General features: G+C 37.0%; 1 protein-coding gene and 1 pseudogene across 1 annotated transcript; one reads left to right on the forward strand and one right to left on the reverse strand.

The window, feature by feature from the left end:
• Positions 1 to 6,081: 6,081 nt before the first annotated feature.
• LOC132651332 (single-stranded DNA-binding protein, mitochondrial-like) lies at positions 6,082 to 8,017 on the reverse strand (annotated as a pseudogene).
• Positions 8,018 to 8,629: 612 nt separating this feature from the next.
• On the forward strand, positions 8,630 to 9,196 carry LOC132651328 (zinc finger protein ZFP2-like; the record flags this gene model as incomplete). Its single annotated transcript, XM_060376551.1, has 1 exon — positions 8,630 to 9,196. A coding segment is annotated over one exon (567 nt), but the record flags the coding sequence as incomplete, so codon positions are not given.
• Positions 9,197 to 15,802: the final 6,606 nt, after the last annotated feature.

The raw sequence follows: 15,802 nt of genomic DNA on the forward strand, positions 1-15,802 counted from the left end.
ACACCAAGATACTTTATGTCCTTTGGGGCTATTGTGAAGGGTGTTGGTTCCCTAAATTCTTTCTCAGCTCTTTTGTCTTTTGTATACAGGAGGGCTACTGATTTTTTTTGAGTTAATTTTTTATCCAGCCCCTTTGCCAAAGGTGTTTATCACCGGTAGGAGTTCTCTGGTAGAATTTTTGGAATTACTTGGGTATACTATCATAGCATCTGCAAATAGTGATAATTTTACTTCTTCCTTTCCAATTCATATCCCCTTGATCTCCTTCAACTGTCTTATTGCTCTAGCAAGGACTTCCAGAACTATGTTGAAGAGATATGGAGAGAGTGGGCAGCCTTGTCTTGTCCCTGATTTCAGTGGGATTGATTTAAGTTTCTCTCCATTTAGCTTGATATTGGCTATAGGCTTGCTGTATATTGCCTTTACTATGTTTAGGTATGTGCCTTGTATCCCTGATCTCTCCAAGACTTTAAACATGAATGGATGCTGGATTTTTTCAAGTGCTTTTTCAGCATCTAAGGAGATTATCATGTGTTTTTTTTTCTTTCAATTTTTTAATATGGTAGATTACATTGTTTGATTTTTGTATAGTGAACCACCCCAGCATACCTGGCATGAAGCCTATATGGTCATAGTGGATGATATATTTGATGTGTTCTTGTATTGGGTTTTCAAAGTATTTTGTTGAGTATTTTTGCATCAAAGTTTATAAGGGAGATTGGCCTGAAATCATCTTTCATGGTTGTGTCTTTGTGAGGTTTAGGTTACAAGGTGACTGTGGCTTCAGTGAATGAGTTTGGTAGTGTTCCTTTTGTTTCTATTTTGTGGAATATATTGAAAAGAGCTGGAGTTACCTCTTATTTGAAGGTCTGGTAGAATTCTTCACTGAAACCATCTGGCCCTGACCTTTTTGTGGATTGGAAACATTGGATGAATGTTTCTATTTCCTTAGTGGCTACAGAAATATTTTATTGATTTACCTGGTCTTGATTCAGCCTTGGTAAGTTGAATCAACCAAGAAAATTGTCCATTTCATAGATTTTCAAATTGTGTGGCATAAAGACTTTTGAAGTAAATCCTAACGATTGTTTGGATTTCCTCAGTGTCTTTTGTTTTGTCCCTGTTTTCATTTCTGATTTTGTTAATTTGGATAGTGTCTCTCTGCCATTTCGTTAGTTTGGCTAAGGGTTTGTCTATTTTCTTGATTTTCTCAAAGAACCAGCTCTTGGCTATATTGATTCTTTGAAATGTTTTATTTGTTTCTAATTTACTGATTTCACTCCTGAGTTTGATTATTTCCAGGTGTCTATTCATTTTTGCTGTGTCTGCTTCTTTTTTTCTAGGGCTTTTAGGTGAGCCATTAAGTTGATTATATGAGATGTTACAAATTTCTTCTTGAAGACACTTCGTGCTATGAACTTTCCTCTTAGTACTGTTTTCATCATCTCCCATATGTTTGTGTATGTTGTGTCTTCATTTTCATTGAATTCTAGAAAGACTTTGATTTTTCTTTATTTCTTCCCTTACCCAGCTGTCGTTTAGTAGTGAGTTGTTCAGTTTCCATGTGTGTGTAGGCTTTTTACTATTTCTGTTGTTGTTGAGGTCCAGCTTTAGTCCATGGTAATTAGATAGGATACAAGGGATCATTTCAATCTTCTTGTATCTGCTGAGGCTCACTTTGTGACCAACAATATGGTCTATTTTGGAGAAGGTTCCATGAGGTGCTGAGAAGTAAATTCTTTTGTGTTTGGGTGTAAGGTTTTGTAGATATCTGTTAGGTCCATTTGATTCATAACCTCTGTTAGAGATATATATATTTTTTAATTTCTGTTTTGTTGACCTGTACTTTGTTGAGAGTGGGGTGTTGAAGCCTCCCACTAGTAATGTATGGGGATCTGTGTGTGGTATAGGTTTTACTAATGTTTCTTTTACAATCGTGGGTACCTTTGTATTTGAGGCATAGATGTTCAGAACTGTGATTTCTTCTTGGCAGAATTTTCCTTTGATGAGTATGAAATGACCTTCCTCATGTATTTTGATTAATTTTGGTTGAAAATATATTTTATTTGATATTAGAATGGCTACTCCTGCTTGTTTCTTAGGTCCATTTTCTTGGACCCTTCCAGCTCTTTACTCTTATGTAGTATCTACCTTTGTGACTTAGATGTGTTTCTTGTATCCAACAGATTGTTGGGTCTTGTTTACGTATCCATTCTGATAGTCTGTGTCTTTATTGGAGAGTTAAGTGATTTGATGTTGAGGGAAATTAACGAGCAGTGGCTGTTAGTTCCTTTTATTTTGATATTGGTTGTGGTACTGTGTTTGTGTGCTTGGTTACTTTTAGTTTTCCTGTAATGACATTATTTATTCCCTGTCTTTTCCTGAATGTAGTTAGCTTTCCTGGGTTATAGTTTTCTTTCTAGGAGCTTCTGTACCTCTGTGGGTAGGTATTGTTTAAATTTGTTTTTGTTATTAAATATCTTGTTTGCTCCATTACGATGACTGAGACTTTTGCTGGGTATAGTAGCCTGGGCGGACATCTGTGTTCTCTTAGGGTCTGCATGATAACTGTTCAGATACTTCTGGCTTTCATAGTCTCTGTTGAGAAGTCAGGTGTGATTCTGATTGGTTTGACATTATGTCTTACTAGGCCTTTTTTCCCTTGAAGCTTTTAGTATTTTTTCTTTGTTCTGTATACTTACTGTTTATTATGTGGTGGGAGGATTTTCTATTCTGGTCTAATTTATTGGGTGTTCTGTAGGCCTCTTGTATTCTTATAGACCACTCTTTTAAGTTGGGGAAATTTTCTTCTATGATTTTGTTGAAAATAATTTCTGGGCCTTGGAGGAGGGAATCTTCTTTTTCCTCTATTCCTATTATTTTTAGGTTTTGCTTTTCATGTTGTCTTGGATTTCTTGGATGGTCTGTGTCAGGAATTTTTTAGATTCAACATTTTCTTTGATAGCTACAACTATTTCTTCCATTGTGTCTTCCACACCTAAGATTCTTTCTTCCATCTCTCGTACTCTATTGCTTATGCTTACCTCTGTAGTTCCTCTTTTCCTCCCTAAGTTCTTTCTCTCCACAGTTTCCTCCACTTGTGTTTTCTTTAATTTTTTCCAATTCTCTTATCAGATCTTGAGCCATTTTATTGCTTTTCTTCACTTCTCTGACTGTATTTTCCTTCAATTCCTTCAGCTGTTTGTTTGAACAATCCTCTGTTTCTTTAATATCTTTCAGTGATTTAAGTATTTTCTCTCTAAAGGCCAAAAATTGTTTGGCTGCAACTTCCTGTATTTCTTTAAGGATGTCCATAATCTGTTTGACTTTATCTTCCTCCATTTCTTTGCAAATGGCAATAATCTGTTTGACTTTATCTTCATCTAGGTCTTTATGCAGTTTATTTTTTTCCTCTATTATCCTGTTCATAAGCACAGATGTAAGGTCATCTTCTTGAATTTCATTTATCCTGGTGTGTACAGGGCTGCTTGCTCCTGGATAACTGGGTTCTGGAGATGCCATATTGCTCTGTCTTTTTGAGCTTTTACACTTGCCTCTACCCATTTGGCTATCTTAGTTGTTGGGTGTTAGTTTCTGGTGCTTCCTGGAATCCTATGGTGGGGATAATCCCCTCGACAGGAAGATGATTTTTCCTGAAGGAGGCCTCCTAAGCTTTTGGGGTACAGTCACTGAATAGCAGGTATTTTTCAGGAATTGTCAAAAATCACCACAGGCATAGAGACTTGAGCGGTAACTGTGGTGTTTGTTAGTCAATGGGGCTCTCCTCTCACCCAGAGAAGTCCTGGAGACAGTTGTCCTGCTTCTGGCTTTCTTGCTGTAAATTTAGTAAGTTGCAGATGTAACCTGGGTACCCCATGATTTGGTCAGTTTAGTTAGGGATAACTTGTTCTCCCTTGGAGCAGTATCTAGGGGTTGATCTCGGGAATCCCAGGCTTCTATAGGTCTGAGGTTAGAGCTCTGTGCCCCAGTACCCAAGCAGTAATCCGTGGCAGCTGAGCACTGCTCTCACATGTGCAGCAGGAGGCTAGAGTCTGGAGCCTGTGAATAACCAGAAACTTTTCCAGAGTTAGGTGTTCTGAGGTAGGGCCAGATGTTTTCCCCACCTTTGGGTTTTCTCCCAACATGAAGACCTAGTCTGTGGTGTTTGACATGGTGTGTAGAATGGGTAGGCACTTGCCAGATGGCTACCAAGCTGGTGACTGGGAAAGAACCTGAGAGCATTTCCAAGAATGTTCCCATGTGTGCTGGTGGTAGTGTGTGTGTGTGGAGTTGACTGAGTGTTCTAAGCTGGGACCTGCCCTTTTCCTGCCTGTGGGGTTTTCTCCAGACAAGGAAACCCAGCCTCTAGTGTCCTGGGGCACACAGTTCTGTCTGTGATGGAGAGTAGGGCATGCAGGTCTAGCGACTGGAGGTCTGCAGGACCTTTTCCAGGGATAGACTGGGTGACCTGAGGTCAGTCCCACTTTCTTATTCCCTGTTTTTTTTTTTTTGTTGTTTGTTTTTGAGACTGGAGATCCCAGTCTCTTGTGCCCTAGAGCACACGGTTTGGCCTGGAAAGGTGATCAGGACACACAGGTGTATCCTGCACCTGGGATATTTTCCAGGTTCTCACTGAGTAACCTGAGAGTGGAACTGAGTGATCCCCACACCACGGAGTTTCCTCTCACCTGGGAAACACGATTGCTGTTGTTTTAGGGCCCAGAGTTCAGTCTTTTAGTTGCTGTACCAACATTGCTGTCCTGTTCCTGTCCTGGTCCTCCTGGCAATGCCATCTTGGATTCCCTCTTCCTCATCCCTTTCAATTAATTTTGGTTGAAAGTCTGTTTTATTAGATATTAGAATAGCTACTCCTGCTTGTTTCCTGGATCCATTTGCTTGAAAACCTTATTCCTGTTGCAACATCCAAGGAATTTTCCCAGAGATTAGCAGGGTGCTCTGAGGTTGGACCCAATTGTTTCCCTACACATTGGTTTTCTTCTTACCTTGGAAACACAGTCAGTGGTGTTTGGGGACCCACTGATCCAACTATTGGTCACTTTGCAGTCTCTGCTACCCAGCTTATCAGACACAGTGTACAATCAGCCCAGCCATCTGGGATCTATTTTTAGTTTTTACTGAATTTTGATTGTATGCATGAATATGCACCTCTTGTGTGCCTAATCCTCACAGTAGTCTGAAGATGTCTTCAGAACTGATGAACATATAGCAATTGAAAGTAGCAGGTCCCAGGTAAACACTAACAATTGAGCCCAATTATTTGCAAGAGCAGTAAGAGCTCCTCACTGCTGAGCCATCTCTCCTATCTTATGTTGCTTTATGATCAGCATTTACACTGCTAATATTTTTGTCTTCTATTTTTACCTGTTTAAACATGCATTCCCTTTTAGTAAGATATCATTGAAGTTACAATTTAAGCTGGGGCAGTGCAGATTTCTGGAAAATAAATATACAACAGGAATGAATGTATAATTCCTTGTAGAAGTTTCAGTAAAGACCTCTGAGTTTTTTCAATATTTTGTGTTTGTTTGATTGACTTCTAGGGGAAGCTCTGTCTTACTATATACGTCTGGCTGTCCTAGAACTCTTTGAATACATAATGCTGACATCCAGTTCAATAAGATACACCTGCATCTTCCTCCTGAGTGATGGAATTGAAGGCATGACAGAATACACCCAGCTTGTCCACCATTTTTTGTAGTTAGTAACTTTTAATAAATTTCTCTGATTTGTACTTAGTATTGTTCATCTGTTAATTTCTCTCTGTGTGTGTCTCTGTCTCTATGTCTCTGTCTCTCTATTTCACACTCTTCTCTCTGTTTGTCTTTGTCCACATTAATTTCCATGTCTATTCCAAAGCGATATCATCTTCAAAAAATTCAGATATGATACAGTTAAAACTTGTTATTCCGTTTTCTTCTAAAATGACTTAGTGATAACATTAACATTTCTTTTTTAATACAAAAGTTTTAATCTTTATTTTTAATCTATAGACTACATTATTTAGTGAGGAGGATATACAAAACAATGATCAGAGAATAATCATGTGTTATATTCCTTTTCTTTTGTCTGGTCACTCAGAAATATGATGTTATTGGCTATGATTGTTGTTGCTTGCTACTCACATTATTTTTATCCATGTATTCACTGTAGTCCACTTTCCCTTCCACAAATATATGAGCCCCCCTCTTCACATACTGATATGCCATATCCCTAAGCCCTGGTCAAAACATAATATTCAGTACCATGTTGTCTTTTGACTGATGTTACCCATCTGTTCAGTGTCCCCTGATCAACACATCTCATTTGTTGCTATATAAAATATCATGACTGTGTTTTGTCCTTCCACCTGTCTCATGACAGGGTGCTGACCTACTCACCCAAGTAACTGAAGATGATTCATAGATTGCTCAAGAACCCAACTAATGGCTACTTTATATTCATGTCTTACAATCTGATGAAACACAAGTTTTTGAAGCACGCCTTTGTTTTTTTTTTCAATCTAACCTTTAGGCTTTTTCATCTCCCCTACTTCACATCACACACAGCACCCAACTGTATAACATTCACACTTCTGTGTCAGAAAATAAATTGAAGAAGCAGTAGATTTATATGATTATATTGACAAAGACATATAAATTATATTGTTGCCACTGTTTCTGTTGTACAAATGTATGGCATATTTTAGAATTTGGTGACCTTCAATGATGTGCATGTGAAATTCAGCCAAGAAGAGTGGGCCTTGCTGGAACCTTCCCAGAAGCAACTCTACAAAGATGTGATGCTAGAGACCTGTGAAAACCTCACTGCTATAGGTAAGACTGCAATTTTTCTTTCACTTTTAAAATAAAGAGACAACTTTTACTTTGTTATTGATCCTCTTCTGTAATTCCAATTGAGAATGAGGAGGAATGAGGTAAATAAATCAGGCATGGTTCTAAGGGTCACAGAAGATAGTGATTTAAGTTTTGCCTTAATAATAACATGATGTTTCCAATAATATATATTTTCTCGTACTATATTTTAGGCTACAATTGGGATGACCATAATATTGAAGAACATTTTCAAAGTTCTACAACTAATAAAAGGTAACTTTATGTGCATGTTGATGTGTCCTGGAAGTCTGGTGTTTTTTGTTTGTTTGTTTGTTTATTGGCTGCTTTTTATTTTCTGTTTTTCAAATAGATTTTTTTCTGGGTATCTGTGACTTTCTTAGACTTGCTTGTTAGACCAGCCTGACCTCAAAATCACACAGATCTGTCTGCTTCTGCCTCCACAAGTGCTGGAATTGAAGGCATGTACCAGCACACATGGCTGTGTCCTGGAAGTTTTAAAGAAAAGCAACAGTGTAAAAAGAGCACTGCTTTAAGTGTACTGATGATAATTAAAATCTCATAATTCCATGTACTTCAATGTCAGGTATCTGATTTGTGTTTACAAGGCACTCCCCTAAGATAGAAGAAAATAAAATAATATTGTAACAAAAATACCATTTGAATCATATGGACATTACAGCTACTGACTTGAACTGCCAATCTGTTTAGTCTCATTCTATCTACTCAGATATTGTAAGAGGTATACACACTGAATTGGTGATCAGTATGGGTCCAAAACCTTCTAATAAGCAAAAATTACATAGTAGAACCAGTGTTACTAATTTTTGTGCAGTAACATTGTAAAGTTTAGTGAAAGGAGCAGCTTATGAGAATCAAGAATATTGTTGTGGAGAAACCTTAATCCCTATATGACATGTCTATGATGAACAAAAACAAACTGTGTTAATTCAATGTGGGAATCTTTATTATTTTTGTAAATTAAAATGTCAAAATGATTCTAAGACACATGAGCATAGGGTTATTGTAAGAAGCAGTGTCCCGGTCTTTCTCCAAGAACAATTGATTTGGTAGTAGTCCCCACTGTGAATAAATTTTCTGAATGTGATAAATGGTTACTGTTAATTGGTTTTGCGACTTCACTGAGAATTCATCAGCAAACTCATATTGCAGAAAATATCCATGAATACAAGGAATTTGGAACTTCTGCTTGTCTTGGGTCACTTTGTAAATGAAGTATCATTCATACAGTACAAAAATTTGTGAATGGGATTGCTGTGGTAAAACTCTGAATTCTTACAATACTCTTCATATATAGGAGAAAACGTCTTATAGAAAAATGATGCTATATAAGTGATCCACATAACAAATGCTCTTACCATCACAGGGATCTTCAAAAATACCCATAATGAAGGGGAATAACGTGAATGTGAATAAAGTGATAAAACTTTAAAATTTGATTCTTCTTTACAATTAGACCAAATTATGAAATTAATTCATACAGATAAATATATTTATTAGTGTAATGAAATGACTATGGTAAATCTTTCACAAGTGCCAATTTACTTTGCAGGCATGAAAGCAGTCATACTAGAGAGAAACCCTTTAAATGCACTCTATGTGGTAAAGCCTTCCCCTATATCACTGTTCTCCTATGGCATAAAAGAACACACACTGGAGAGAAGCCTTACAAATGTAATCAATGTGGTAAAGCCTTTGCAAAAAGCAGTCAGCTCATACGGCATAAAAGAACACATACTGGAGAGAAATCTTATGAATGTAACCAGTGTGGTAAATCCTTTGCACAAAACAGTACTCTCTTAAGCCATAAAAGAACACACACTGGAGAGAAACCTTATGAATGTAATGAGTGTGGTAAAGCCTTTGCACAAAAGAGTACTCTCTTAAGCCATAAAAGAACACACACTGGAGAGAAACCTTATGAATGTAATGAGTGTGGTAAAGTCTTTGCACAAAACAGTCATCTCCTAAGCCATAAAAGAACACACACTGAAGAGAAACCTTATGAATGTAATGAGTGTGGCAAAGCCTTTGCAGAAAACAGTCATCTCATAAGCCATAAAAGAACACACACTGGAGAGAAACCTTATGAATGTAATGAGTGTGGCAAAGCCTTTGCAGAAAACAGTACTCTCTTAAGCCATAAAAGAACACACACTGGAGAGAAACCTTATGAATGTAATGAGTGTGGTAAAGCCTTTGCACAAAACAGTGCTCTCATAAGACATAAAAGAACACACACTGGAGAGAAACCTTATGAATGTAACCAGTGTGGTAAAGCCTTTGCACAAAACAGTCATCTCCTAAGCCATAAAAGAACACATACTGGAAAGAAACCTTATGAATATACCCAACGGGATAAAGCCTTTGCACAGCAGAGTAGTCTCCGAAAACAGGAAAAGACACACAGTGGAGAGAAGCCTTGTGAGGGTAATTAGTGTGATAAATCCTTTGCATGTATCAATCATCTCCTAAGACAACAATACATTCTGGAGGGAAACCATATGAATATAACTATGTGGCAAAGCCTTTGCACATAACATCTCCTAATACATAAAATAACACATACTGGAAAGATGTCTGACTGTAACCAATGTGAACAAACTTTTGGACTTCAGAATAATCTCCACACTCATGAAAGAAATCCTAATGGACAGAAAGCCTGTGAGTGTTTTTAACATGGTGAAACCATTCCACATTTGTATAATCTTCATCATCATGAAAGGATTCATAATAGAGGAAAAACTTATGAATGTGTTAAAATGGTGAGGCCTTGCACAAATCCAGAGTCATCATCAACATAAAAGTATCCTTACTGGAGAGGAATTCTGTGAGTATAAGCAAGGTGGAAAGGCCGTTGTGTACTTTGGTCCACTGAGGTGCAACAGAATTGTAAATCTAGCTCAAAGGAAATGAACTCGCTATTCTGAAGGGGAAAGGGGATGGGGCAATAGGAATGGAGGGTAATCATGGGCAGAAAAGGGAGGGGGATTACTATTGGAATTTAAAGTAAATAAACTTATTTTTAAAAAGAATACAATGAATGGTGAATATCAATTACATGCAACAGTATTATATAATGTGTTTACGGAAGACTTATTGATAATCCTGATTCTCAACATTTACTATTTTCAGTTGCCTCACTTTACACAAGAAACTTTTAGTCCGGTGGATGAATATGTAGGGAATGGTGAACTAACACCAGCCAGGAAGTTCTCTGAGAGTAACACAACAGTGGCAGCCTGTAAAAGTTTCTTTGTGTACACATACTTATTGTTCCAGGGGTTCTATTTAAAACCATCACAACTCAGACTGAATTTTGAGATGTGAGGGAGGAGGCTTTCTTTTCCATGTATGACTCTGCTTCTGGCCTAGATGGGTAACCATGTCAAGGGTGAGTTTTCTCTGCCTGACTTCATCTGGAGAGTATCTTTAGACATGGACACCACCAATCAAATTTGATAGATGGCCTTTGACACAGATCCCTGATAACTCTCCCCTCCCTTCAAATATCAGATAATTTGGATCTGTGTCCTTGTTCCTTCATATAATAGGAATGTGCTATTTAATGCAAATCAAGCATCCTTGAATTGCCTAGCATTAAACAATTATCTATACCTATGCTTGGAGCATCCCAGGCACTCCCCAAGGGATATAAGCCTCTGTTTTCTGTTTTCTGGAATTAAAGTTGAACTTACTTTATGAGGTGGTTCCCAGAGTGGCTGACCACTGTTATGCTTGCGGGCTTTCCAAGCTTTATGCTAATCATCTTCTGCCCCTTTTGCCTTCCTGGGCTGGTGGGAAACAGCCCTCCAGGCAGCAAGAGAATCACGATCTCTGAAATGCTTGTGATGAAATGTCTCAGACTTCATAGCATTTCAAATTTCACATGTTTCTGGATGTGAAATGGTCAATCAAACAGTGTCTTGGGGTGGGACTCTTTAAAATGAGTTATACTTAGTGTTTAGCTCATGGTAAGGTTGCAGGCAAGCTTCATGGTATGAAATCTTCTGAGGTGAGTACAGTGGCCCATAAAAAGAAATAAGAGCAGAAATTTTATTTCTCTGTTTTTAATAGCTGAGTACTGTTCTGATAATGTATGGGTGGATGGCAGAGGAGAGGAACTCCCCTTTTGAGTGGTCTAGGGAAAGGGGATGGGGAAGATGGAGGGAGGGTGGGACCAGTAGGAGTTGAGGAAGTGACCTTCAATCAGCATATATAATGAATAAATGGTGAAAAATAAAAACTATTAATAAAATAAAATAAAATATAGTAAGAAAAACAAAACAAAAAAGCAAAAAATTGAGTCTAGTTTGGATAACCGCCCTCCCTCAAAGAGAAGAAAGAATATATATAGAAAGAAAAGAAAAACAGAATCTTTGTCTTTGTCACCTTTCTTCCCTGTGGGCTCACTTGAAGATCATTATCCAATGGAGACCATGCTTCTCTCTCTGAAGTTTATGTTACCACAGAAGTAGGATTCAAACCTGGAACTAATGGCAGTGGTTCCTAGTTAACATACTAAATCAAATCTACCTGCTATTTTCTCCAAGCAATCCTTCACTCCTTCCAAGTTATCTGGTCTTCCAGGCTAGTACAGCCCATGCAATACCCTGAATTCTCCTTCCCAGGGCCTGAGCTAACCTCACTCCCCCCCTTACCCATCTATAGGCAAACTATTTTGGCTTCCTGCCACTGTCAAGAGCCATGCAGTAGCAACAGCAAAACAGCTGTAGATCTCATGGAATGTGGTTCCCCTGTTAGCATAGTCACGGTGAGTTTGTTTCAGAGAAGCATAATCCCAAGAACTGATATTCTGAAGGATTTTGTGTTCTTATCTCTGCATGTTGCTGTTATGATGTCCATAATCCTTATAACATGAGTTGTATGAGAACTCTAAGAAGCCTTCTAGCTCGTCACTGGGCAATATCACTGGCATTTAAAATTAACAATGCTTGATCTCTTTTCACATGTTTACTGGAGCAGATTAATGAATTAACCACTGCCCGTGAAAGGAGCCATAGATGTAGATTGTTACCAATGAACATTATACTTAGAAAGAATTTGGAAAAAAAAAAAGATTGTTTAATAAGGTCAGGGAAGATGTTTTTGCTAACGGCTCTGATGTAAAAACTCTTAGAGAACAATTTAATGTTAAGAAAAGTACACTATTAATAGTAAAGCCAGGGATGTTTTACGATTGATGAGCTGAGATTATAGCTCAAGGTAGCATGGGCTATCTGGGCACCCTCAAACTGGGACTAAAACTGAGACAGCAGTTGATTCACCTATATTTGTTTTTTCCCATCAGCTTCTTGATATGATTTAATAAAAATGATTAATGTGTACATGCTTACCCCTTTAAGATTTAAAGTACAGGTGCCAGTCCCATGCCATTTTTTTATTTCTGTTGCACTATAGTACTACTTGAGATTTCAGATGAAGATACCTCCAAAAAATCTTTTATTGTACAGTCATATTTTTTTAATCAATTCTGGGTTTTTTTGTTTGTTTGTTTTGTTTTTCCATATGAAACTGAGAATTGTTCTTTAAAGGTCTGTAATGACTTGTGCTGGTGTTTTGATTGGAATTGCATTGAGTCTTTAGATTTCTTTTGGTAGAGTGGCCATTTTTACTATGTTAATCCTACCAATCCTGGAGCATAGGAGATCTTCTGATATCTTCCTTGAAGTTATTTTTTTTTTGTTCATACAAGTCATTCACTTGCTTGATTGGAGTAACACCAAGGTACTTTATGTTATTTGTGGCTTTTGCAAAGGGGTATTGTTTTCCTAATTTCTTTCTGAGCCCATTTGTCTTTTGTATCCAGCCATTTTGCTGAAGGTGTTTATCAACTGTAGAATTTCCCTGGTTGAATTTTTAGGGTTATTCATATATACTATCACATCATCTGCAACACAAGCTGGACTGGATATGGAGAAAAGGGAACCCTTCTCCATTGCTGGTAGGAATGTAAACTTGTACAACTACTTTGGGAATCAATCTGGTGCTTTCTCAGAAAATAATGAATAGTTCTACTAGAATATTCAGTTATACCAACCCTGGGCATATATTCAGAAGATTATCAACCATACAACAAGGACATTTTCTCAACTTTATTCATAACAGATTTATTGATAATAGCCAGAATCTGGAAACAACCTAGATGTCCCAAAACCGAGAAATGGACACAGAAATTGTGGCGTAGTTATACAATGCAATACTATTTAGCAATTAAAAACAAGAAAATCAGCAAGCAAATGGATGCAACTAAAAAAGATCACTCTGAGTGAGGTATCCAGAAGCAGAAATACGCTCATGGTATATACTCACTCATATGTGCATATTAGTCATATAATATAGGATTAAAATACTAAAATCTAGAGTCCTAAAGGATCTAAACAACAGGAAGAAACCTAGGGAAGATGGTTAATCCTCATTTAAAAGGGCAAACAGGATAGACATCGGTAATGGGAGAAGACAGAGAACAGGGCAGGAACCTACCACAGACAGCCTCTGAAAGAATCTGCCTAGCAGGGTATTGAAGCAGATGGTTAGACTCATAGCCAAACTTTGGGCAGAGAGCGTGGAATAATATGAAAGATTCAGGAGATAGTTAGATCTGGATAGGAGAGGCCCTCCACAAGGAGGCCAATTGAGCCAAAAAATGTGGGCCCTGAGTGTCCTGTTCCAATCAAGGACCACGCATGAAGAACACCTAGAACCCCTGCTCAGATGGAGCTCATAAGTATCTCAGTTTCCATGTCAGTTCCCTATTAAGGGTAACAGCATCTGTCTCTGACATGAACTCAGTGGCAGGCTACTTGATCACCTACTCCTGGAAGGTGCACCCTTGCCAGGCCAAGGAGGAAGAAGGTGCAGCCATTCTTGGTAAGACTTGAGAAGATAGTAGGAAAGGAAGACTTCCTTTATCATTGGACTAGGAGAGGGGCATAGGGGTAGAAGAGGGAGATAGTTTGTAACTGGTGGAAGATGAAGGATGGGCTTACAGCCAGAAAACAAAGTGAATAAATTGTAATAATAAAAAAGAAAAAAAATGAGGTTTTTTTTTGTTGTTTTGTTTTGTTTGTCCTGAGATGGCTGGACTCAGGCAACTGTCTCTTAAAAACAACTAGAAAGAATAGTATTTCATCTCTACTCATTTTCCTTTTTCCTGTAATACTATATATAATAAATACCCTTGGTAAAATTCAGTGGTTTGTCATATATTCCTAGTATTATAATATTGTAAAATATTGTACAAATCAAATTTTGGTATGTTAAGTGTGTAAAAATAGTTTATGTAAAAAGTGGCTTGAAGAAGAGCAAAGAATGATTATTTAAAATTCGGGAGGATGAAAATGGAAGGAAATTAATGGAAGAATAAATAATATATAAACAAATTAATATCTCTTACACAGTAATTATAACATTTTGGTTATTGAGATTTAAAAACATACACAGAATATTTCTCAAGTAAACAATGTAAGCTATGATTAATATCTCTTATGCACGCACCCTGAAATATTTCTTTATATTATTCCTCTTGTCACTGAAATGTGTTCTTTGACAAGTCATACCACTACACCCTGATGTTCAGGCTCTAATACTGACTAATCAGTTCTTATTTCAGAGGACTGACTGCTTTTAGCCCAATTAGGACTGAAGTCATACAATATTTGATTTCTGTGTCTAGCTCAGGTCATAACTTTTGATGATACATTTTGAGTTCATCCACAATTTCAAAGTAAAATGATTGCCTTTCTTGAAATGTTAAATGTTCTCTCTCACTCTTGCATATACACATAGACACACACACACACACACACACACACACACACACACAAGTATGATACGTGTAACAGCATTTATTGGCAACAAAAGACTTGAAATTGAAAGAGCCAAAAGAGGGTTATATGAGAGATTTTGTAGGGAAGACAAATAAACAAGAAATAATGTGATTATATTAAAAATCTCAAAAAACAAAAGTACATGTTTTCCATGAAAAAAAATTGAATAATATTATATTTTGCATTCATGTGATTCAGGACAATCAAGTCCATTCTATCTTAGCACATGGTAAGCTGTGCTTCAGTAAACATGAGTGTAGATGTGTGCTGGACCAGTCCAAGTCATCTGTTGTTTTCATATGGATAATGGTGGAACTCCTCATTCAGTGTGTACAGTCCATACTCTCTTTTAAATTGACTCAAGAATTTTAGTATTTGTTTGTGTGAACTTTATAAAATAAAGTTCCACTAAACTTCTTTTTTGGTCCACTTTCTTCTACTGTCTCCTTTCATCCTTTTACACAGAGATGCTGTCCAATCTGGATGATAAAGAGTGTTCAGTAGATGCAGCAGAAGAATGGATATTGTTTTCTAGTCCATTCTGTTAGTTCCTGTCTTTCTATTTGAGAATTAAACATCCAAGTTGAGAGTTTTCAATGAGCAATGTTTATTATTTCCCTTTATTTTGTAGTTATGGTGTGGGGTTTTTACCTTCTGATTTGATGCTTGGGATTATTCATTCTTTTTGTTGTCTTGGGTATGGTTAACACTTTAGATTGGAGTGTTCCATTGATTGGCTTCTGTAGTGAAGTTTTACAGAGATATTACTCATATTTGGTTTTATTATGCAATATATCTTTATTCATCATTTATTATTTAAAGTTTACTGGATATAGGAATAAGGGTCCCTTAAAGATTATATATAATTTGTTTCAAACATTCTAGGTTTAGAATCTCTCTTGAGAGATCAAGAGTTACTCTAAAGAGCCTGAATTTATATGCAACTTAATATTTTCAACTTGCAACTTTTAATATCCCTTCTTTGTTTAACATACTTTTCTTTACATTTAATGTTTTGATTTTATGTGCTGAGCACAATTTCTTTTCTGTTGTTGTTCTATATACTTTTTGTACTTTTAT

Source organism: Meriones unguiculatus (assembly GCF_030254825.1).
Source record: "Meriones unguiculatus strain TT.TT164.6M chromosome 13 unlocalized genomic scaffold, Bangor_MerUng_6.1 Chr13_unordered_Scaffold_47, whole genome shotgun sequence".
NCBI classification, from domain to species: Eukaryota; Metazoa; Chordata; class Mammalia; order Rodentia; family Muridae; genus Meriones; species Meriones unguiculatus.